Below are 22855 nucleotides of genomic sequence, written 5' to 3'. Positions count from 1 at the left end.
AACGCACAACCTTCACAGAAAACATGTATTCAGATGGCCTTCGATAGCTAATGGAAACTTTTGCAAGTTGCAGTAGAACATGACATCTGATCAATGTCAGCCCTGAACTTGGTGTATTTTTCAGTTCATCATGAGTATATGACCAAAAGGTTAAACATTGTTCTACGCTATTATTTATAGTAATTTCTATTTTTATTCCTTCTCTTTAGGGACCTGGAACAGATGAAAGTACTTTAGTTGAAATTCTTGTAACGCGGGGCAATCGTGAGATCAGAGAAATTGATAAGGCTTACAAAGAAGGTAGAAGTTATTAGTAAAAACTAGGGCTTTTACTGATTAAAATTTTTGTGTTCGATTAATTGATTTTTTTTTAATCAATTAATCGACTAATTTCGATTAATTATAACGCACATACAGATCCAACTACATTTAGCTGATCTCCTTGCAGGCTGATTTCCAGTGCAGCTACCAAGCACTGGAAAAATGGATAGCAGGATACAAAAAACACACAAAGGCAGAGCTTGAAGGGAATAGCATTAAAACTTTTATAGTCTTCAAGTAGGTAACAACAGGTGCATACGGGATCCACACCCCCTTGGTTGAAGCAGTACTGCGTTGCGGGTCAGGATGGCTTGGTATGGTGAGCGGGGTGATGAAAACGCCAACTCCTGGGTGCGATCCTTCCTGGGGTGTTTTCAGGCACAAACATATGGAGAAAGAGAGCCTGCATAGTAAAGTACGTCTTGTTTAATTCATTAAACTCAATCTTTACAAAGTTCCAAGGTGGAGGGCAAACGTATGAACATCAATTACCAGGGCCTCTCACAACCTAACTGCAATTGAACAGGCATCGGACATGATGTCACTGCAGTCCTGCAAGCTGCTTCTGATGCTGAGTTTCTCCCTTCCCACAGGGCGGCATGAAAGACATTTGGTCTTTGATAACGCCATGTGGGAAGGGAGAAACTCAGCATCAGAAGCAGCTTGCGGCACCGCAGTGACATCACGTCCGATGCCCTTCAATTGCAGCTAGGTTGTGAGAGAACCTATTGATTGATGGACAGGTAATTGACGTTCATCTGTTTGCCCTCCACCTTGGAACTTTGAATGAATGGCCTGCCAATGCACATGAATGAACAAAGACACTGTGTGTGTGTGTTTTTTTTTAATATAAATCACAGTGCATTGTAATAGGTTACTGTGGGTTGTGCTGTAATGCAACACATGTATATTGGTTTTGCTTTAGTGTGTTTTGGTTGCCATTGTAAATGAGCCCTGAGACTTGGAACACCTTTTTTTTATGTTGAGATGCACCTGAAATGTCTTTAAATTTTAAACTGAAAGTTCAATTGGCCTTTAAAGGGTCACTAAAGGAATTTTTTTTTTTTTTTTTAGCTAAATAGCTTCCTTTACCTTACTGCAGTACTGGTTTCATGTCCTCATTGTTCGTTTTTGCTTTGAAGTAGCTGTAATTCTGCTGTGATCTCCACACTTCCTGGTTGCCTGTTTCCTTATAACCATGGTACTGGGAGATTTTCACGGTGGTCTAAGCTGTCATTACTGTGTGTCTAAAACTCCTCAGAACCAATCAGATTCATTTTAAAAACAAAACACTGCCCTGGATTTGTTTGTTTTTGTTCTGTGAGTCTTCCCGACTCACCTCTCACCCGGAACTTCATGTATGTAACTTTAAAACCAAAAGTGAAACTAGAGGCACATTATATGATAGATTAAATTCAATTTTTAATCATTTTTAAAAGGAATCAGTTAACTTTTATGTCTCTATACCCTGTAAACAGTCATTTCATCAAAAAAAAATATTCCTTTAGTGACCCTTTAACCAATCACAACTGATAAATACAAATCTTTAACCAGCCATAACAAAGTTTCATGGCTGTATGGAGTATGACGTGTGCATGTCAAGGAATCCACTGTTTGCTCCTTGCCTGTTTTAACTGGGGAGCCATTATAAACTTTGATAGTACCATTAGGCTTTTACCCCAGCCAATTGCTAAATATTGCAAGATGTTTTCTTATGAAGCACTGTCACTTCCATGACAAATTGGGTAAACTACAGTAATTCATGGCAACCATCTAAATCATCGAAAGGTGTGCAAATAGGTAGAATAAATTGACTTGTAGGATTAGCATCTGCATGTTGGATTACATTGGGGCACAGCTGGTTGCATCATTAAGCAAGGTTTTTTTTTTTCTTTTCCCATCAGAGTTTAAGACAGATCTTGCTAATGATGTTGCTTCTGACACATCTGGAGACTTCCAAAAAGTTCTTCTAGTACTCGTTAAGGTATTCGATCTGTGCATTTTATGCTAATCAGATTGTATTGCTTTTGTATGTATAAATTTACAAGGTATGTGGATATTCTATTTTAACAGAATTCTGTGCTTGAGCCTAGGTTCACACTGCTGCGAATTCAAAATCGCGGTAAAATGCTTTCGCGGCCGCGATTTTGCCGCGATTTGTCGCGATTTCGGCCGCAATTTAATGTAAATCGCGGCCCGAAATCGCAAAAAGTAGTACAGGAACTACTTTTTGAAATCGCAGATGCGGCGTCGCACTGATTAGGACAGTGCCATTGCCGACAATTGCCGCCGATTTGAGATGCATCTCAAATCGTTCCAAATCGTACCCAGTGTGAACCAGGGCTTAAAGTGACTTGTAAACGATTACCTTGTAACACAACCCATTAAGTTTAAAATGGAAATAAAAGACAAAACCCTAATGCATGTGTGTGTGTGTGTGTGTGTGTGTGTGTGTGTGTGTGTATATATATATATATATATATATATATTGTGTAGCGCCTGGTTACTTTGAAGTACCGGTGCTATTTAAATTTAGAGGGGGATCAGAGTGTAGTTAAACTCTGATCCAAATTGTTATGTTCAAAACAGGGTCTCTGTCTCAGCTTGGCTGTGCTGTGGGCTCATTCTGTTGTGCTGGGGTGTTCTTCCCACCCCTGTGTTGTGCAGTAGATGACAGCAGTGGAGTCAAGGTTTGGGTGCTCTTCCCCAGCAGCCAATCAGGAGGGTTGAGCCTTGCTGTGCATGCTGGGGAGGGTATTTATGGGGCAGACGGCATTGGTTCTGGTTCTTCTTCGTCCAGTGTGGCACCCACCTTTAGGGTGACCACATTACAGCACCCCGGCGTTATGGTCTACCTAGCTGGGGCGTGCATGCCACGCGGTGTTCCTGGTTCCAGGACCATGTTGGTCCGGAACATTTGAGCAGCGACGGGGACCCACTGATCGACTGGGTTCCCACCTTTGAGGATCCCAAGCGGTATAGCTGTTCAGTGGGGAGTCCGTCTGAGGAGCGCCAATGAGAGGCTGGCGATCCAAAAGAATTTTCGACAAACCACCGGGGATCAGGGTAGCTGGACACTGAAGGATTGATCACCTGACAGTCAGTACCTGGGCAACATTAAGAAGGAGATCCTGGCGTAATTCACCTAAGGAGGAGTACCTCCGTAACTGCAATCAGAGAGATCCTGTGGCAGAGGTGTCTCCCTGACGTCTATTTCAGGAGGGTCTGTGGCAGAGACTTTATTCTACTAAGGTTCGAGTGATACTTCGGCTGCCAGGTCAGTGAGAGTGGCCTGTCCAGGTACACTAAACCCACTCAGGCAGGAGTGGTACGCAAAGTGTTATATATGGGAACATGACTGTTCCAAATACGACGCCTGAATCTGCTGTTCTCCTTCTTCCTGCAAACTCTATCCCTTTCATCACCAGTTCATTGTTTTTACCCAGCTGGGTAATAAAGAGCACAGCAAAGACACTTGTTGTGGACATTCCCTTACTATTGCTATATGCACCATTCACCCCTAGGAATTCGGAAGGGCCACAAGGTAAATGTGCCACCCAAAACAACCAGCAGCTCCTCCGGGGGTAGTGTTACAATATATTTATTTGTTATTTATTTTTTAAATCCTAAAAGACAGTTGTAGGCAGGTGCTGTTGGCCCTTATGCCTGTAGGTGGCTCTGTGCCATTAGGTGAAATGAAGTATCAAAGGTATTGAACCCTTAGGGATTCCACACAGTGCCTTAAGAGTAGAAGTGGTCTGATTGGACACGGAATTCTTGGAACTTTAGTGGCCATTTTGGGTGAGGGAACCATTTTTAAATAAGCAAACCCACATCATATTGGGGTGTTTTTGGCGAGTGAATGTCAGGGACAGGAACCTGCTTATAAGGGAGAGTGTTAAGCATGGGGAAAGGTTCCTCAGGTGTTGTCATCGATATGCAATACAGTCTGGCAGCTTACCTGTCTCCATGTGTTCATTAGAGGCCTGACCCTCTTTCTGGCTGTCTTTTATCACCTTCCTCCCTGTATGGCTCCACCCAGGCCATCCCAGGAAGCCTATATTAACCACTGCACTGCCAGTCTGCGGTGCTGTTCAACTTTGTTTGTAGCTTGTTCCTCTCTGCCGTGTGCTAGTTTACCTTTCTGTGTACCGACTTTGGCTCGTGAGTGAGAAACTTATATAGCGCAACACATGCGAACTGAATCGCCTCTGGGCGCTTGGTATACATTCCCTGGGCCCTCAGAAGAGATGGGTTTTGATCTTTCTTCTGTAGGCCAAGTGGTTCTCCTCCAATCGGATGCTGGTTGGGAGCGTGTTCCATAGTCTGGGTCCTTGGACCGCAAATCTTCCTTCTCCTTTGGACTTGTATCTGGCTTTGGGTATCTGGAGTAGATTTTGGTTGGTGGATCGCAGAACGCGATTGGGGTTGTGAGCTTTTAGTTTTTCGCATAGATATTGGGGGGCATTTCCTAGAATACACTTATGCGTTAGACAAAGTGCCTTGAAAGTGATTCTGTCTTTTACTGGCAACCAGTGAAGGGATCTCAGTGAAGGTGAGATTGATTCCCATGTTTTTTTCCCAGTCACAAGTCGCGCGGCCGTATTTTGAACAACTTGGAGACGGGTGATTTGGTACTTTGGGAGTCCGAGATAGAGGGCATTTGCATAGTCAAGTCTGGATTTGATAATCGTTCCCACCACGACTGCTATGTCTTCTTTTGGAATAAATGGAGTGAGTCTGCGTAGTAGGCGCAGCAGATGGTGCGATCCGCTGACTACTGCCCCTATTTGTGCATCCATTGTCATGTAGGTGTCGAAGATGACTCTGAGACTCTTGACTTTGGTGCTAGGGGCGATGGTTTGACCCAGAATGGGCGGGGGTGTCCATGTTGTTGCGGGATGATTCTTTTGATTGGCGTGAAACAGGAGAATTTCTGTTTTTGAGCCGTTGAGTTTAAGATAGCTCTTTGTCATCCAATTTTCTATCAAAGTAAGGCATTTCTCTAGTCCGCGATAATGATCCTTATTGTTGCAAATACGAAAATACAGTTGTGTGTCATCTGCATAAGAGTGATAAAGTAACTTCTGATTACTGATGATTTCAAAAAGAGGGCAGAGATAGATATAGAATAGAACAGGCGACAGGGGGGATCCCTGAGGGACTCCGCATGACCACGTGCGTTTTTCAGAAGTGAAAGGGCCCAATTTCACTATTTGTGATGGGTTTTCCAAGAAGGAGGAGAACCAAGATAAATCACATTCCACAACTCTGGCTACTTCATCTAGCCGAGTCAGCAATAATTTGTGGTCTACCGTATCAAAGGCTGCGCTTAGGTCCAGCAGTACTAGAAGACAAGATTCTCCTTCGTCTGCTGCCTCGAGAGCATCATCCCATATTTTAAGCAGTGCTGTTTCTGTCCCGTGACCAGGACGGAAACCGGATTGGAATGGATCGAGTAATTTATGGGTGTCTAAATGGTGTTGTAGCTGTTGTACAACTTCTTTCTCCATTACCTTGGAGAAGACATTTAGGCCTGTTATGGGACGACGGTGGTTTGGATCTTTGGGGTCGAGGGTGTTTTTTTTTAGAATTGGTTTGATTATACCTTGTTTCAGCAAGGTTGGCACCATGCCCTCCTTGAATGACTGGTTTATGAGCTGCATGATAGCTGGTGCCAAAATATCGGCACATTCTTTCAGCAGTTTAGTGGGGATGATATCATTAGGCGCTGTGCTATTTCGCAGAGTCCCGATGATATTTTTAGTGGCATCGATGGAAATGGGTTTTAGAGTGAAATTCGATGATTGCGGCGGATTTATGTGGGTATTAGGTTTGTGATTTTGGGGGGGGTTGATGAAGGTTGTATTTTGCTGAATACTTTCACGGATTTTTTCAATTTTGCTGATGAAATAATCTGATAATTCATTGCAAAATTCTTGTGAATCAGTATTAGGGGTTCCTAGACAGACTGGGTTCATGGTCTGGGTGACTATATTGAAAAGTTTGGGGGGCGGTTTAGGGCATTAGTGATGATACTGGAAAAATGATTTTTTTGGCTATAAAGATTTCTTTATGGTATTTTTTGGTCGTCTCTGACTTCTCCTGTTTTCCTTTTTCCCTGACCCTTGGCCTGTTCCTTGATTACCCTTGTCTGCCTGTTGCCCCGACCTCAGTTTACCCATCACTATCGCTTGTCCTGGTTGCTGCTTCCCCTCTCTCCCTGCGGAGCGTGACCTTGGGGACCCCAGGGGTCGCGACCTGGATCCAGCTGCGGCAAAGGCCATCCTCACCACCAGAGGCTCTGGTGAACACAAAGCTGGGTCTTAGACTCCGCGCCCTGGGGAATCTTCGGCTCACGCTTCCTCTCTGATTGCAGCAGTTGGCTACAGGGTTCACTACCCTGTGGTGCATCCCTGACCCCAACGGGGTGCACTTGTCACCTGGCCACAGGTGACCTGACAGGTGTAGGGACAGCTTAGGGCTGGCTTCTTGGTTATCGCCTAATACTCCAGAGTTTGAAATGAAAATGTGGAGCCATTGAAGTGGTATGTGCTAAACACAGCTTAAACTCTACCCCTACTAGCTAAAGCCATTCTCTGGTTACCAAGTGCATTACCACAGTACTTTACAATTCTGCATATACTGCACTTATCCATAAATCTGTGCCAAAGACGGTATACTTGTTTGTACTGCACCATTATAAGGACACACAAAGGAACAATGCTTTACCCTTGTGTTTGGTTGATTACACCCACCTTTAAAGTGGTTGTAAACCTCAGACATGAGAACAAAGCATATTCCTCTATAGTGTGTACTTTTCTCAATCCAGAGCACAAAGTGTTTGTCTGCTGCCTCGTTCCCCCTCAGCATGAGTAATTTATGACAAGTTTTCCTGACACCAAGAGGTAAAAAGATTGACAGAAGAGACCTCCAGCAGATTGACAGCCTCACATCTGTTCACGTGTGAAGGGGAGGTGTCTCGCCCTGCAGCATTTATTTTCAGCTCCCTGGCCTCTGCTTTCTTTTGCAATAACAATGGGGCACAATTCCTCTCACTAACACCCATCAATGGGACACTATTCCTCTTAATACCAAAGATGAGGCATTGTTTAATTCCCCTGTTGGGACCTTACTATAGGGGATCGAAGGTCAATTAGGCAGAATGCTTGTAAAAACGGTTACCAATGTTTTTCCCAAAGTTTTTTTCTGCATCTAGTGCAGTGTGAACTTTATTGAATGGGACCAATCTGATTAGAAGTGTAAAAGTGGGACTTTTAAATGAAGCGCATGACAAACTAGTTGTGCGCTTCCAGACCTAGATCTGTAGCAAATGGGGATTGGGACTTTAAATGAGGCACATGACTAGATAAACGATAAATGATAACATGACCTATTTAGGTAAAAACCTAAAATGGCACATTCCAATTGAGAGATTTTTAAATATTTTAATATATTTCACATAGTTACCATGAACCATATTGCATTTCATCAATGTACAACCACTGAGGTCGTCATAAAGAACTGACACATAATGTAAGCCGATTTGTACTTTGTATCATGTGATGGTTGATATGGCAAAAATATTACATATTACTCCTTACATAATTACAAACATGGCCTCAAGTTCAACATGCGGTACTGGAAAAAGAGGGCTGATGAGTGTCTGTCCTGGGAGCTGTGGTCATACAGACCCATGGAAAAAGGCACGCATAGCCCCAAAGAAATAGGGGTCTCCATGTTATAATCTGATGCAGAGTAATACCTATAACAGTAAGGCCTCGTACACATGATCGGTTAACCAGAGGATGATGGTCTGATGGACCGTTTTCATCGGTCCAAACCGATCGTGTGTATGCCCCATAGGTTATTTAACCTTCGGTTAAAAAAATAGGAACTTGCTTTAAAATGTAACCGATGGACGCCTAACCGATAGGTCAAAAAAGATCGTTAGTACGCAAAACCATTGGTTAAAAATCCACGCATGCTCAGAATCAAGTCAACGCATGCTTGGAAGCATTGAACTTCATTTTTTTCAGCACGTCGTTGTGTTTTACGTCACGGAATTCTGACACGATCATTTTTTTAACTGATGGTGTGTACGCACGACGGACCATCAGTCAGCTTCATCAGTATACCGATGACAATGGTCCTTCGGACCGTTATCATCGGATGGACTGATCGTGTGTACGAGGCTTAAAATATGTAACTATAATGTTTGTTGTAGCTGTTAACATGGATATATATATATATATATATATATATATATATATATATATATATATATATATATATATATATATATATATATATATATATATATATATATATATATATATACAGGGTGGGCCATTTATATGGATACACCTTAATAAAATGGGAATGGTTGGTGATATTAACTTCCTGTTTGTGGCACATTAGTATATGTGAGGGGGGAAATTTTTCAAGATGGGTGGTGACCATGGTGGCCATTTTGAATTTGGCCATTTTGAATCCAACTTTTGTTTTTTCAATAGGAAGAGGGTCATGTGACACATCAAACTTATTGAAGAATTTCACAAGAGAAACAATGGTGTGCTTGGTTTTAACGTAACTTTATTCTTTCATGAGTTATTTACAAGTTTCTGACCACTTATAAAATGTGTTCAATGTGCTCTCCAGTGACATGCGGCAAGTGCTACGCTGTGGGCTTTTGCTGAATGAAGCTAGGACAGCCACTGATGTTTCTTCATTAGTGACAGATTTCATGCGTCCACATTTTGGCAAATCCAACACTGAACCAGTTTGACGAAACTTAGCAAGCAGTTTGCTAACTGTAGTATGGGAGATGGGTGGTCTCGTAGGCTGTCTTGCATTGAAATCTGCTACAATGACCCGGTTACTGCGTTCACCAGACATAAAAACAATTTCTATCCACTCCGCACGTGTTAACCTCGGCGCCATGTCAATGGCTGTAAACAAAGAGAAACTTGTAAATAACTCATGAAAGAATAAAGTTACGTTAAAACCAAGCACACCATTGTTTTTCTTGTGAAATTCTGAATAAGTTTGATGTGTCACATGACCCTCTTTCTATTGAAAAAACAAAAGTTGGATTCAAAATGGCCGACTTCAAAATGGCTGCCATGGTCACCACCCATCTTTAAAAGTTTCCCCCTCACATATACTAATGTGCCACAAACAGGAAGTTAATAACACCAACCATTCCCATTTTATTAAGGTGTATCCATACAAATGGCCCACCCTGTATATTCCATAACCATATGGTGACTATGGAGAAAGAGTGACAGTGGCTAGGTGGTGCTGCAGATGAACCATAACCTTGGTGCACAGAAGAAATAAAGCCATGGTGTATGGTAAGTGTTACATGAACCCACCATGCAAGTGTTCCTATTGGAGAAACAGGAGGTAAACGAGATTGTGTAGACATATTAAGGTGCAGAAGGGAGCACTGGTGCACATCGCAGCTCTCAGGTTAAAAAAAGCAGATAGTCCCACAGAACCTGACCGCATTAGAATGAACCCAATAGTTAGTGTGTGTGTGTGTGTGTGTGTAACAAGAGGCTAAGTAAATATTAGTATATCTATAAATCCTTTTAAATACAGACCAAAAATAAGGTCGGCCATCAATATTAAGAATATAAGTTCATGAATAGTAGTTAAAAAGTCAGTCATATACCTCCATCCTTTTTTTTAACAATTTGGGTAAAATGTGTTTGTGTTGAAACGTGTATATATGCACAGGGAAAAGTATACTTTGTTTTAAGGGAAGCTGTAGCCTATTATGTTTAATTCAAGTGTTTCCATGTTGTACATGCATTTGCATTTAACTTATGTTTAACACTTTTCTAGGGTGAACGTAACGAAAGTGCACCTGTGAATAATGAGCAGGCTGACAATGATGCCAGGGTAATAAAGTGGCCACTGATTTTTTTCTTTTTTCCCCCATGTACAATAGATCTGATTTGCTAAAGTCTTATTTTCAATTTTTGCAGGCTCTTTCTGAAGCGAGAGATACAGCCATTTTCATAAATATTCTCAGCTCAAGGAGCTTTATCCAGCTTCAACTAGGTAAAGTACAAAACTAGAATCCTTTCAGTGAATACACATTGAGTTGTAATTGTTTACCAATAGTTTCTGAAATCCAGGGCTGGGACAACAGGTCGGCAGGAGGGGTGGTTCCCCTGGGCACAATTGTATACTGCAAGAATGGGGGCACTGCCATTCTAACTATATGGCTGACAGGAGTAGTGACAGCTGCATCAACACTCCTGTCAGATGAAAGTGCTTGGAGCAGTGAGGAGAGCAGTAGAGAGCTCGGGAAGCTGTGCTCTCTCTCTCCCCCTCAAAGCATTCTCCTGTATTCAGAAGTCAGTAACGGTAATCACAGAAATACAGGAGCTGCACTGGGAGGGGTGAAAGCACAGCTGAGCACTGAAGTGCTCACTCCAGCTCCTCCCTCCTGTCGGTGTCTGTACACACAGCTGACAGCTTCTATAAAAGTTTTGTCGGATTGTGCGGTTTTCTTACACTCCCCCCCCTCCCCCCACCTGCATTTTCTTTTTTTATCCCCCAACTCCCCAATGGCAGCAGAAATTGCAGGTGGGGGTAAGTAAACAAACCCAGAAAAGTCCTGATCTGACAGTGCACCTGTATAAAGAGTGCTGCCCAGATCTGTTATGAATAGCTTTAAATATGTTTACTCCAATTCATATAAATGTATAAAACTGAAATGAGGACAACGGTAACTCGCAACTGTCCTGACTTCAGGGATCAGAACTATGAATGAATTTACTGAAAAACACAAATGTGCGAAAAACAAATTGGAAGAAAATAGAATGGCATGTGCAATGCATACTGAAACCACCTACAAGCTTAGCTGCTAAACTGATGCATGTATCCACCCAAAAAAAAAATCAAAAACCAAGAAAAAGGTCACAATACATTCCAAATATATATTTAATATATGCAAAGTTAAATATAATTATCAGACAATCATGTAGTACAGCACCAAATAAGAAAATTCACCAAATAAAATGTGTGAAATATACACATTAGAATTCACCAAACACCATTCCAAAAAAAATCACAGTAAACCTATAGATGTGGTTTTCATGCAGGTCTTGCCCAATATTCTTAATACCCAAGGATTTCCCCACATGTATTCACATATATAATATAAGATCACCCCGCCTGCGACCTCTCATAGGTTTATGCTTGATTTTAAATGGCTCCTCTCTGCCTCAGGGGTCTCCCATCATGCACAGCCTCAGTTCTTGTGATTAATCCCTACTGAAATAATCTTCCTATTGACTGCTGGGGAAAGGATCCTCTAAGCCGGCATATAAGAGGGGGCTTTTCATCTTTACCCTTCAGCATTGGGTAAAGGGTCTTAGCACTGCTGAAATTATCTAGATTTTTAGAATTGTATTTCATATACAGATTATAGGCGCTCCATCTAACTGTTCTATGTATTTTGATGTAATTGCCAATCTGTGAAAACTGAATAATAGACCTGCATGGAGAGACATATGAAGTGTAATGCCAGCCATACATGGATCAAAAGTTTGTTAGTTCAGCAGTGACCAGCCAAATTTTTCAATCCATGTATGGGCACTGTGGTTGTATAGAAGTCGATCTCCTAATTTACTTCTGTACAGTCACCCTGTCAGATGTTTTAATGTGCAGGCTATAGCCAGGAATGCTAATCATTGTTTTATGACTTGTGTGGTTGAAAGAAAAGACTCATCTATGGACTGTTTTAGGAAAACAGTACTTTGTGTGTGTGTGTGTTTCACTACAGGTAAGCCTATATTAAAGCTTACCTGTAGCTACCCCAGATATCTCTTAAACCTGCACCGTTTAGGAGATATCACCTGTATCGGCATGTGTCAACGGCATTGGCCCTGAAGCAGTGTCACGTGTGTGCCATTACCGGTGGCTCATGTGCGGGAGTGACGTCATTGTGGCTCCGGCTGTTCACAGCGCCGGAGCCCGTGATACGCAGAAGTAACTCAGGGAGTGATGCCGCCAGCCGGAGCTGTGTACTGGGACACAAACAATAAAAGTGAAATATTCCTAAAAATTTTGTACCTGGGGTGTGTGTATAGTATGCCTGTAAAGTAGCGCATGTTTTCCGTGTTTAGAACTGTCCCGGCACAAAATGAAATTTCTAAAGGAAAAAGTCATTAAAACTCACGGCTATTCATGAATTGTCGGGTCCTGGCAATACAGATCAAAGTCATTGAAAAACACATACCGACTGTCCCTGATTTTGAGGGACTGTCCCCGATTTGAAACAATGTCCCTCTGTACCTCTTTAGTCATCATTTGTCACAAATTTTGGTCTCATCTGAATAGCTGTATATAAAATGCACTTTTTATCATTCAAAAAGTGTTTCCCACAGCTCAACCTTTCATCTGATTTCTAAATTGCTGCATCTGTAAGATTCAAAAGCGAATATAAAGTAATTAACCTCCCTGGCGGTATGATTATTTCAGATTTTAGGTGCTGAAAGCGGTACCATTATTTTGCAAGGAAATTTGGTGTTTTACATTGTAGGCCTGTAATCCTTAGGAATAACTCACGTAAATCTGTCCAAACAAGAGTCTAGTAGGCATGCCGGGTATGAAAAAGTTTGAAAAACAAAATCATAAATTATAATATAATAATTATAACAAATAATAATATAATTATAATAAAAAATATTCAATAATGTAATCAACTCAAAATCACTGAAATTTGCTCAGTTGCAGAATTGTCGCTGTCATTATTTATTTTTTTATGACGAATTTCCCCACAAATCGCTATCGCTCAATTCTGCAAGTGATTATAATTTATTATCGCTGTTTTCTAGCTGCTCTAAAACCACTTTTGACATAAAGGAACACTTTTGGTTGCTATGGACAATCTACAGTTTGCAGGCAGAAAGAACAGTTTTTATTATACAAAAGTACATGCAGGACACTGGGCAGACCACTAGGGACAAAGGGGTGTGTATTTTTTACATACAGTACTGTAATCTATAAGATTCCAGTATACTGTATGTAGTGTGTTTATTTACTTTTTTGAATTTGGCGCCGATCTCCGCCCCGTACATCGTAACGTCGCAGGGATCGAAGATCAGCGGCACACAGGGACACTGTGTGAATCGAGCGAGGACCCGCTCGCTCACACAGCGGGGAGGCATCGCAGGATCCAGGGACAAGGTAAGTAACTTTGTATGTGGCTGCTGCGAGGCGATCCCGAGTCTGGCTCGGGGATACCGCTTTTGGTACAGAAATCTTACCCCGAGTCAGACTCGGGAATACCGCCAGGGGGGTTAAACTAACTACACAGAAATATGCAGAAAATGTGTTAACTCTTTTAACTAGTGAGTTCAAGCTAAAATATTTGATCCCATGTCATACTGGGGTCCCTATTCTGTGCATATTACTACAAGTGGTAAAAAAAAAAAAGAACTTGCGGTTTAACAAACCATTTATTTGTATAATTCTCCTTTAAAGTGGCGTGGTAGGAGGCGTGTCCCATGCCTACATACTTTTGCTTACAGGAGTCCCTCGTTCCCATCTCAAAAAGTTGGGAGGGATGTATGCATACATACACACACACAGGGCTTTTTCAGCTGGAAGTTGGTTGAACTCAGTTCAACCACCTCTGGTTCAGGCCCTTTGCTCCCTGCTCAGCATTAGCACTTGTAAACACAGAAGTCTGACTTCTATGTTTACAAGTGACAGCTTGTCTCTCAGCAGCTCCCACATATCTAATCTCCTTGAGAGGTAAACAGCTGTGAAAGAAGGCTGAACTCTGCAGTCTGTATGCAGAGCGCCCCTGAACTCTGCACATAGCGCACCCATGCACTCTGTACATAATGAATTTCTGGTATTTAATGCCCCTTTAAGACCCTCCCACTGTTAGTAAAATATGACCACACCTAGTATTTGATGCTGTTTGGAGGGTGTGTGTGGGGGGGGGGAGGGGGGGTCATGGTTGAGTTCCTGCACCTATTTTCTGAGATTAAAAAAGCTATGTATGTATGTTCCAGGTACATGAACTCTAAGTAGATGAGAAAAGTTTGATGAGTTGATGCCCATCAATGTTATGGTATTAGTAACAGTTTGAAGATGGAACTTTGCATTTTTAATGTTGGAAATTCAACATGCATTGAGCAGAGTCTAAGGGCCAGATTCACAAATGAGATACAACGGCGATCTTAAGATGCAATTCCGCTGCCACCGCTGGGGGGATTTTGCGTTGTAAACTAGCGTCGGGTATGCAAATTAGGAGTTACGGCGATCCCCGACGGTTTTTCGCGTTCGCTACGTCGCCGCTAGTCTAGTTTCCCGTCGCAAAGTTAGTAGTTTTTTTTGCTGCCTTAACTTTACACAGCAATCGTATTGCTGTGTAAAGTATGGCCGTCGTTCCCGCGTCGAAATTTAAAAAATAACGTCGTTTGCGTAAGCCGTCCGGGAATACGGAATTAAGCTACACGCGTCGCCGTTCAAAAAAATGATGTCACTTCGCGCAAAGCACGGCGGGAGTTCAGAAACGGAGCATTCGCGGTAGGTCCGGCGCGGGAGCGCGCCTAATTTAAATGGCACACGCCCATTTGAATTGGCCCGCCTTGCGCCGGAGGCCGCCGGCATAGGTTTTCATCGCAAGTGCTTGGTAAATCAGGCACTTGCGATGAAAAATTGCGGCGGTGTAACGTATCTAGGATACGTTACGCCGCCGCTCTTCTATGTGAATCTGACCCTGAGTTCTTCCTTTGCTGCAATAAATGTGGCCTTAAACTATTGGGTCCCTTCTGGCCAATAACTACCCATGTTATCACCTTTTCGTAAACAACTACATATGATTGTGATATTGGTGCAGTATTTAGTCTGCAGATATCACTCATACAATTTCTGTTTTCTTTTAGCTTTAAACAGGTTTGCTTCAAACAACAAAAATCAAATGGCCAAGGCTACAGATCTTCAAATGAAGGGAGACGTTGAAAACACTCTGATATCCCTTGGTAAGTGATTTGCTATTATTTGGATACAAATGTTTATGTACAAATGCTGTATGAGTAGACAATAGATGTGTCATTGTTTGATTTAAACATGTATTGTAAACCTGGGTGTTTTAGGCAGTATTAAACCCCAGCTAAAGGTAGAACTTCCTTGTCTTGCTGTGCTCAGTCTTGCCATGGTGTATTACCTGTGACATGAAACTCTTCCACAACCTCCTACCTTAGTAGCAGAGTTTGGCTGTTCCTCACCCATATTTAAGCCTAATACACAGTTCAATTAATGACTGTTTCAATCTACATATGAAGTTGATTATTAGCACCTAAGTGGTATAACTGGTTAATCATACACCTTACTCTAATCCTACAAAAAAAATTATATACATTTTAGCATTCTTATATTACAGCATTTTTTCCCCTATTTTTTTTGTGGTTCACTGCAAATTCTTGCCATGGTTTTTAAAATGTGGTTTATCAAGTCTAACGTTGCACTTCAAATGCAGAGTAAAGAGACCCTGTTCAATGTCCACTCAGGGTTGTTGGTGTGGTTAAATGCATATGAGACAGTGTTCGAAATTCCCCAAAACACCTGTGACATTGGTCAATGGCATTGTCGTGTGTGTGTGTTTAAAAAAAAAAATATGGTGATTGGAATTGCAGATTTTGTGCGCTTTGTATTTAACTGCATCAAAAGTGAACTTGGTCTAATTGCCACCAAGCACAAAACAGCTGATCCAAGGCTAAAAACTGTTTGGGGAAAACTCTGCATACTTTGACTGCATGTGTGCTTACCAATGAGGGGGAGGAAGAGACTATGATATAGGTCATATAGAAAACTAAAGTGTAGGGTTTTGGATCGCTTGGTGCAGATTCTGTTCTGCTCAACCACATCCACCAAAATAAACGTCTTTCCTCTGGGTGGAGGATAAGTCTGAGGCGTTGGGGGGTTTTGGATTTTTTTGTTTTTTTTTGCTCCTTGGGATATAGGGCAGATCCGGAATCGCATCTAGACATATTCCTAACTTAAAGGAGGTGGGGTTAGAGAGGGAGGGGGGGTGGGTCTTTTTTTTTATTTTCTCCATTCTCTTCCCCTCCCTTGTCCCCTTGAATCCTGGTCCATTCTTCTCCTTTCCCTGCTGCCATAATCAGTAAGCATAGAAATGACGGAGATAACATTTATGTCATATAACATCAGAGGATTGAATATCCCAGAAAAACGGGTAAGACTGATGACGAAACTAGGGAGATCTAAGGCCCAGGTGATTTTCCTACAAGAAACGGAAAGGGACAAGATCCCAAGACTTACAGATCATAGATTCCCAATAGTGTATCATAGCACATCACAAACTTCAAAAAGCTCTGGGGTTTCTATTGTAATTTCCAAACAGATACCATGGACAGAGGCTGGGGTAATTATGGATGACGAAGGGCGACTTTTGACAGTAAAGGGAACTCTAGGCTATCAGAAGGTCACACTGGTCAATATATATTTACCAAATACAGATCAAGTAAATGCATTGGAGTTATACTTACAGAGGGTACAACAACATAAGGAGGGAGCATTGGTGATTGGGGGTGACCTAAATATAGCCTTAGATCCGCTGAGAGACTCCTCGAAAGGTGCTTACCATCTATCATATGTCAGACTGAGAAAAGCAAAAAACTCCTTCAAGAGTTGCAATTGATAGATAGATGGAGAATTGTTCACGCACGGGACAGGGATTATACGTTATTTACAGCGAAATATAACACATATACCAGAATTGACTATGTGTTGTTATCTCAAAGTATGATTACCTCCTTGAAAAAAGCTGATATAGGACTCTTCACAATATCAGATCACGCGTCCACAAGCTGTACGGTTGAAATAGGAGGAAGCCATTAGTAGTAAAAAAAAATATTAATAAAAATACAATAAAACTATCCCCTATTTTGTAAACGCTATAAATTTTGCGCAAACCAATCGATAAATGCTTATTGCGTTTTTTTTTTTTACCAAAAATATGTAGAAGAATTTGTATCAGCCTAAACTGAGGGAAAAAATATTTTTTTATATATTTTTTGGGGATATTTATTATAGCAAAAAGTAAAAAATATTGCATTTTCTTAAAAATTATCGCTCTATTTTTGTTTATAGCGCAAAAAATTAAAACCGCAGAGGTGATCAAATACCACCAAAAGAAAAAAGAATGCTCTACTGTATTTGTGGGGAAAAAAGGACACCAATTTTCTTTGGGTGCCACGTCGCACGACTGCGCAATCGTCAGTTAAAGTGACGCAGTGCTGAATCGCAAAAAGGGGCCTGGTCTTTTACCTGCATATTGGTCCGGGTCTTAAGTGGTTAAAGAGGAAGAATATGAGGAGAAACTGAAACAGGAATTAGATTTTTTTTTAAATCAATGAGACAGGGGATACATCACCCTTTGGTATCTGGGAAACACATAAATGTGTAATAAGAGGTCTGCTCATATCCATGGGTTCCCAAAGGAAGCAGAGACTAAGGGGGTAGTCTCTTGCTTATTGACAAAGCAAAAGCCAAATTAACAAGAGGGAGACTGATGTTTTATGAATTTGGGAACAAGCCATGGGAAATGTTAGCAAGCGCTCTTAAGGAAAAAAAGACGCAAAGTCAGATTAACCAAATACAAACACAAAAAGATGGAATTGTTAATACTCCTTTTGAAAACAGCACAGGCCTTTAAAGAATATTATGAGAATTTATATCAACTTGAAGGTAAACCTATCCTAGAAAAAGCTCAAAAGAAACTGGAGGAGTCAAGGAGGTATATTGGGGCGTGGCCAGGCAGCGGATGTAGCCGGACGCACCTTCAGCTCTCTCCGCCGAATCTCCGCTAACTTATGCTGATCTACAGCCCAGTTTAACTGCTTTCACTGCCCACTGGCTTCTGGAAGGTCCCCCGAGTGTCCCAATACCTCTCGCGGCCCGATACTCACCAGATGTCCGCCGTAAAGAAGCAGCCTGGACCGCAGACAGCATGGCCCAAAATGGCGCCCTGGCCCAACACACGGTTAAGGAGAGACACAGAGAGGGAGTGGAGAAACTTTTCTCCATGTCGCTGGCCGTGGACCTCACTGCTCAGCCTGGAGTGCCTGGAGACCAATCCGGAGGCACGTCTGATGCCGATGACACGGTCCCCATGGAGGATGCAGGCGGATCGGGGTTCCCATGGAGCGCAGTGAGTACTCCTGAAGGTGGCTCCACAAGGTCTCATGCCCCTTCCAGCCCTAACGCCGACAGTAAACCCTCACTCAGAGACATATTGGCAGCAATAAACACATGTAACGTTTCCCTAACAGGCCTCACTGCAGACATTAAAGGGGTAAAAGCAGAACTTGTCAAGGCGGAGAAACTGTTGATGTATGGACCTCTTTCTAACACCAGGGCTACTTGTTCTAGCTGTTGAGAAGTTAAGACGCTTATGTGCGCTTCCACTGTTGCCTCCAAGATGGTCTGGTCCAGACCTCACAGTGGCCTTGTGGCATACTAGTTTGGCCATGTTGGCCTGTTACTTTTTGTTTTTAGTTTTCTTACCTTTTTGTATACCCCATCATTGGATCACCTCTACTGACGCCCCAAATGCTGCTTAGAGCCACTGGCTCTCTCGTGACTGCTCTACCTGCCTATTCCATGTCATGTCTTTTTATTGGGCCTACTCTGTTTCAATAACTCACAGCACTTTGGGTCTATTACTGTTATCCTTGTTTTTGTTTCTTATGTGAAAAAATGTCTAAGATAACCAGAATTATGTCCTGGAATGTCCTGGGTTTGATCAATCCTGTCAAGCGCTTAGGCCTCGTACACACGATAGGTTAACGGTCTGATGGACCGTTTTCAACTTGCTTTAAATTTTAACCAATGGATTGCTAACCGATAGGTCAAAACCGATCGTCGGTACGCACAACCATCGGTTAAAAATCCACTCATGCTCAGAATCAAGTCGACACATGCTTGGAAGCATTGAATTTCGTTTTTTTTTCAGCACGTCGTTGTGTTTTACGTCACCGCGTTCTGACACGATCGTTTTTTTAACCGATGGTGTGTAGGCACGTAACCTATGAGAATGGTCCTTCAGACCGTTCTCATTAGATGGACTGATCGTGTGTACGAGGCTTTAGTGGTGCTCCGCACGATCAAGCGGGTGAACGCGGATGTCCTATGTCTGCAGGAGACTCACCTTCCCCCGACTTCTACACCTCAATTTGCTGTGAGACAGTTTTGTCATCAATACCATGCTACTTTCTCGGTGTGAGAAGACTATAAATCGCGCTACCTCTAAAGCAGAAAACACTTGTTGAAAACATAAAATTATGAATTTACAAATAGGTGATATATGATGATGTATATAGAACTCACTACTATATCAAAAACATTGGGGTTTGATGTCCACTAGGGTGCACTATACAGCAATCTCAAAAACCCTCCAGTAATAATGAAAAGTGATATAATGGTGACTAATACATTTCGATCAAGAAACATATATATATATATATATATATATATATATATATATATATATATATATATATATATATATATATATATATATATATATATATATATATATATATATATATATATATAATAACTGAAAATAAAATATAGTTAAAAATAGTTAAATAAAAATAATAATAAAAAAAATGAAATTGTGACAAAAAAAGTCCATAAATATTTAACAGATGAGATGTCAAACACCCGTGTATTTGTGCCAGGTGGAGGGGGGACACACCCCTAGTCACCTGTCCTCCATCTACCCATCAATCTTTATATGCCTCCATTGAGGAGACTTTGTGGGCCAGATTCACGTAGATCTGTGGCGGCGTAACGTATCTCATTTACGTTACGCCGCCGCAAGTTTTACGGGCATGTGCTTGATTCAAAAAGCACTTGCCTGTAAAGTTGCAGAGGCCTAGCGTAAATCCCCCGGCGTAAGCCCGCGTAATTCAAATCAGCCGGGTAGGGGGCGTAGAGCATTTAAATTAGGCGCGTTCCTGCGCCGAACCTAATGCGCATGCGCCGTCCCTAAAATTTCCCGAAGTGCATTGCGCTAAATGACGTCGCAAGGACGTCATTGGTTTCGACCTGAACGTAATTGACGTCCAGGGCTATTCACAGACGAGTTGCGCAAACAACGTTAAATTTCAAAATTTCGACGCGGTAACGACGGCCATACTTAACATAGGATACGCCACCTAGGGGGCATGTTTATCTTTACGCCGCGTATCGCTTACGGAAACGGCGTATCTTTACTGCGACGGGCAAGCGTACGTTCGTGAATCGGCGTGACTACTCATTAGCATATTCTACGCCAACCTCAATGGACGCGCCACCTAGCGGCCAGCGTAAATATTGCACCCTAAGATACGACGGCGCAGGGCGTCGTATCTTAGGCATTTTTAAGTGTATCTCAGTTTGAGAATACATTTAAACATACAACGGGCTTAGATTTGGAGTTACGTCAGTGTATCTACTGATACGCCGGCGTAACTCTTTGTTAATCTGGCCCCAAAAGTTTAGTTAGGACTGCAAATGTGTGCAACCAATCCTCTGCTTTTAACATATACAGTTAGACAGTTAAATTTGGCTTGCTGTTTGGGTGGTAAGTATGAGCCTGGTTATAAAAGTTTACTATTTTACTTATACTACTGTTTGTTTAAAAACGCATCTCATTTAAAGTCCCAAAAACCCAATTTTTTTGTATCAGATTCAAGGTGATTTTTACATGGTGGGCATTGATGCCAGTGAAATTACTTGTGAATGAGACCCATTAGGACCGTATATGTCTGAACTGCGAGACTGGGAGTGACTACCTAATACATGCTGTTTATGATCCCCTGTCATAAGGGATCGTGGAAATCTGGTAAGGAGCCAATCCATAGTCTGGTGGAGGATACATCACCGTTTTCTTTTGGACACGCTTTTCAACTAATCTGAAATGTGGCACAAATACACAGGTGTTTGACATCTCATCTGTTAAATATTTATGGACTTTTATTGTTACAATTTCTAATTTTTTTATTATTATTTTTATTTAACTATTTTTAACTATATTTTATTTTCAGTTATTGTGTATATATATATATATATATATATATATATATATATATATATATATATATATGTTTCTTGATCGAAATGTATTAGTCACCATTATATCACTTTTCATTATTACTGGAGGGTTTTTGAGATTGCTGTATAGTGCACCCTAGTGGACATCAAACCCCAATGTTTTTGATATAGTAGTGAGTTCTATATATATCATCATATATCACCTATTTGTAAATTCATAATTTTGTGTTTTCAACAAGTGTTTTCTGCTTTAGAGTTAGCGCGATTTATATTCTTCTCACATCTTTTTCTTCTGTTCTATCTATTGTTTACATGGTAATCGCAGCTCTCGGAGTGAATAGACTCTGGGCCAGATTCATAAAGCACTTACACCGTTTTTTTGGTAGATGCACGGCGTAAGTGCAGATTTGCGCCGGCGGATCGCTGCGCCTTACCCAGAGAACCAGATTACGCCTCCAAATAGACTTCATCGCCTCGGTGTAACCTTTCCACGCCGGCGCGGCGTTGGTGCAGATTTACGCTGGTCCGATCTGGCGTGGCCATGGTTTTTTTGTTTTAAATATGCAAATGAGGTTTTTGGGCCGATTCATCAACTTAAGCTTGACCGGCGCAGGCTACTCCCGGTGAGCGGAGCTGAAATTTCCGGTGCAAAGTTACACCTCATAAAAGCAGGGGTAACTTTGCACCAAACTTGCAGAGGTCAGCTGGAGAGCAGCTAAAGCAGCAGCGTTACAAACAAACTGAGCAACAACACTTGCTGGACAACACATCTGTGTGCCAACATGCCAGGGGCAGCCACTCTGTGGCCCATAGTGGCGGTCCCCATGTTGGGAGAGGCCCTCAATAATTACAGCCCTCTCCTCTGGGCTGAAATTGGTCATCCGCCCACCTGAGGATTCCTCATCAGCCATAACTGCCCCACCACAATGCAAACGACCTAGCTTAGAAAAAAAAAAGCTTCAGTACATTTGCACCTGCAGGGCGGAAGTCTGGGCTGATTCATGGACTGGGCTTTGGTAGTGGGTCGGAGTAGCTCAGGGATCACGCCGGGGCGCAGTTCTGAGCATGTGCAGATTGGGGCATTTACCCCTGGATGTCACTGAGCATGTGCGGTCTAAGATGCGCCCCGGCGTGACCCCTGCGCCACGGTCGGCACTTCATTAGCATAGGGTGACTCCCAGTTGGCCTTACCCCGCCTTACGCCGTCTAAAATCCGCCCCGCTGGGGCATCGTAGACAAAAAAAGTTTCTTGAATCACCTAACTGCCTCTCCGCGCTGGACCGGTGTAGTCTAAAAATGATGCACCACGCCGGTGCAAATCTGCACCATTGTATATGAATCTGCCCCTGTGACTACGTTGCAGGTTCTTTTCTCTCTTCTTTCTTTGATATTTTAGCGCAGTTTCTTTCCATTTTTCCGTACTTTCTCGGTGTAC

At 42.1% G+C, this 22855-nt stretch overlaps 1 protein-coding gene across 3 annotated transcripts in view; it reads left to right on the top strand.

Moving 5' to 3' along the window:
- LOC120943174 (annexin A1-like) overlaps window positions 1-22855 on the top strand; it is a 111535-nt gene that overhangs the window by 72718 nt on the left and 15962 nt on the right. For all 3 annotated transcript variants that reach the window (XM_040356338.1, XM_040356320.1, XM_040356328.1), the window contains exons 6-10: window positions 210-300; window positions 2226-2305; window positions 10174-10230; window positions 10317-10392; window positions 15243-15338. In XM_040356338.1, the coding sequence (XP_040212272.1) occupies window positions 210-300; window positions 2226-2305; window positions 10174-10230; window positions 10317-10392; window positions 15243-15338 (400 nt within the window). The remainder of the gene's footprint in view (window positions 1-209; window positions 301-2225; window positions 2306-10173; window positions 10231-10316; window positions 10393-15242; window positions 15339-22855) is intronic.

This window comes from Rana temporaria, chromosome 1 (genome assembly GCF_905171775.1).
Source record: "Rana temporaria chromosome 1, aRanTem1.1, whole genome shotgun sequence".
Lineage (NCBI taxonomy): Eukaryota > Metazoa > Chordata > Amphibia > Anura > Ranidae > Rana > Rana temporaria.
Note: the sequence above shows the minus strand (reverse complement) of the source record. Positions and strands in the feature narration are given on the sequence as shown.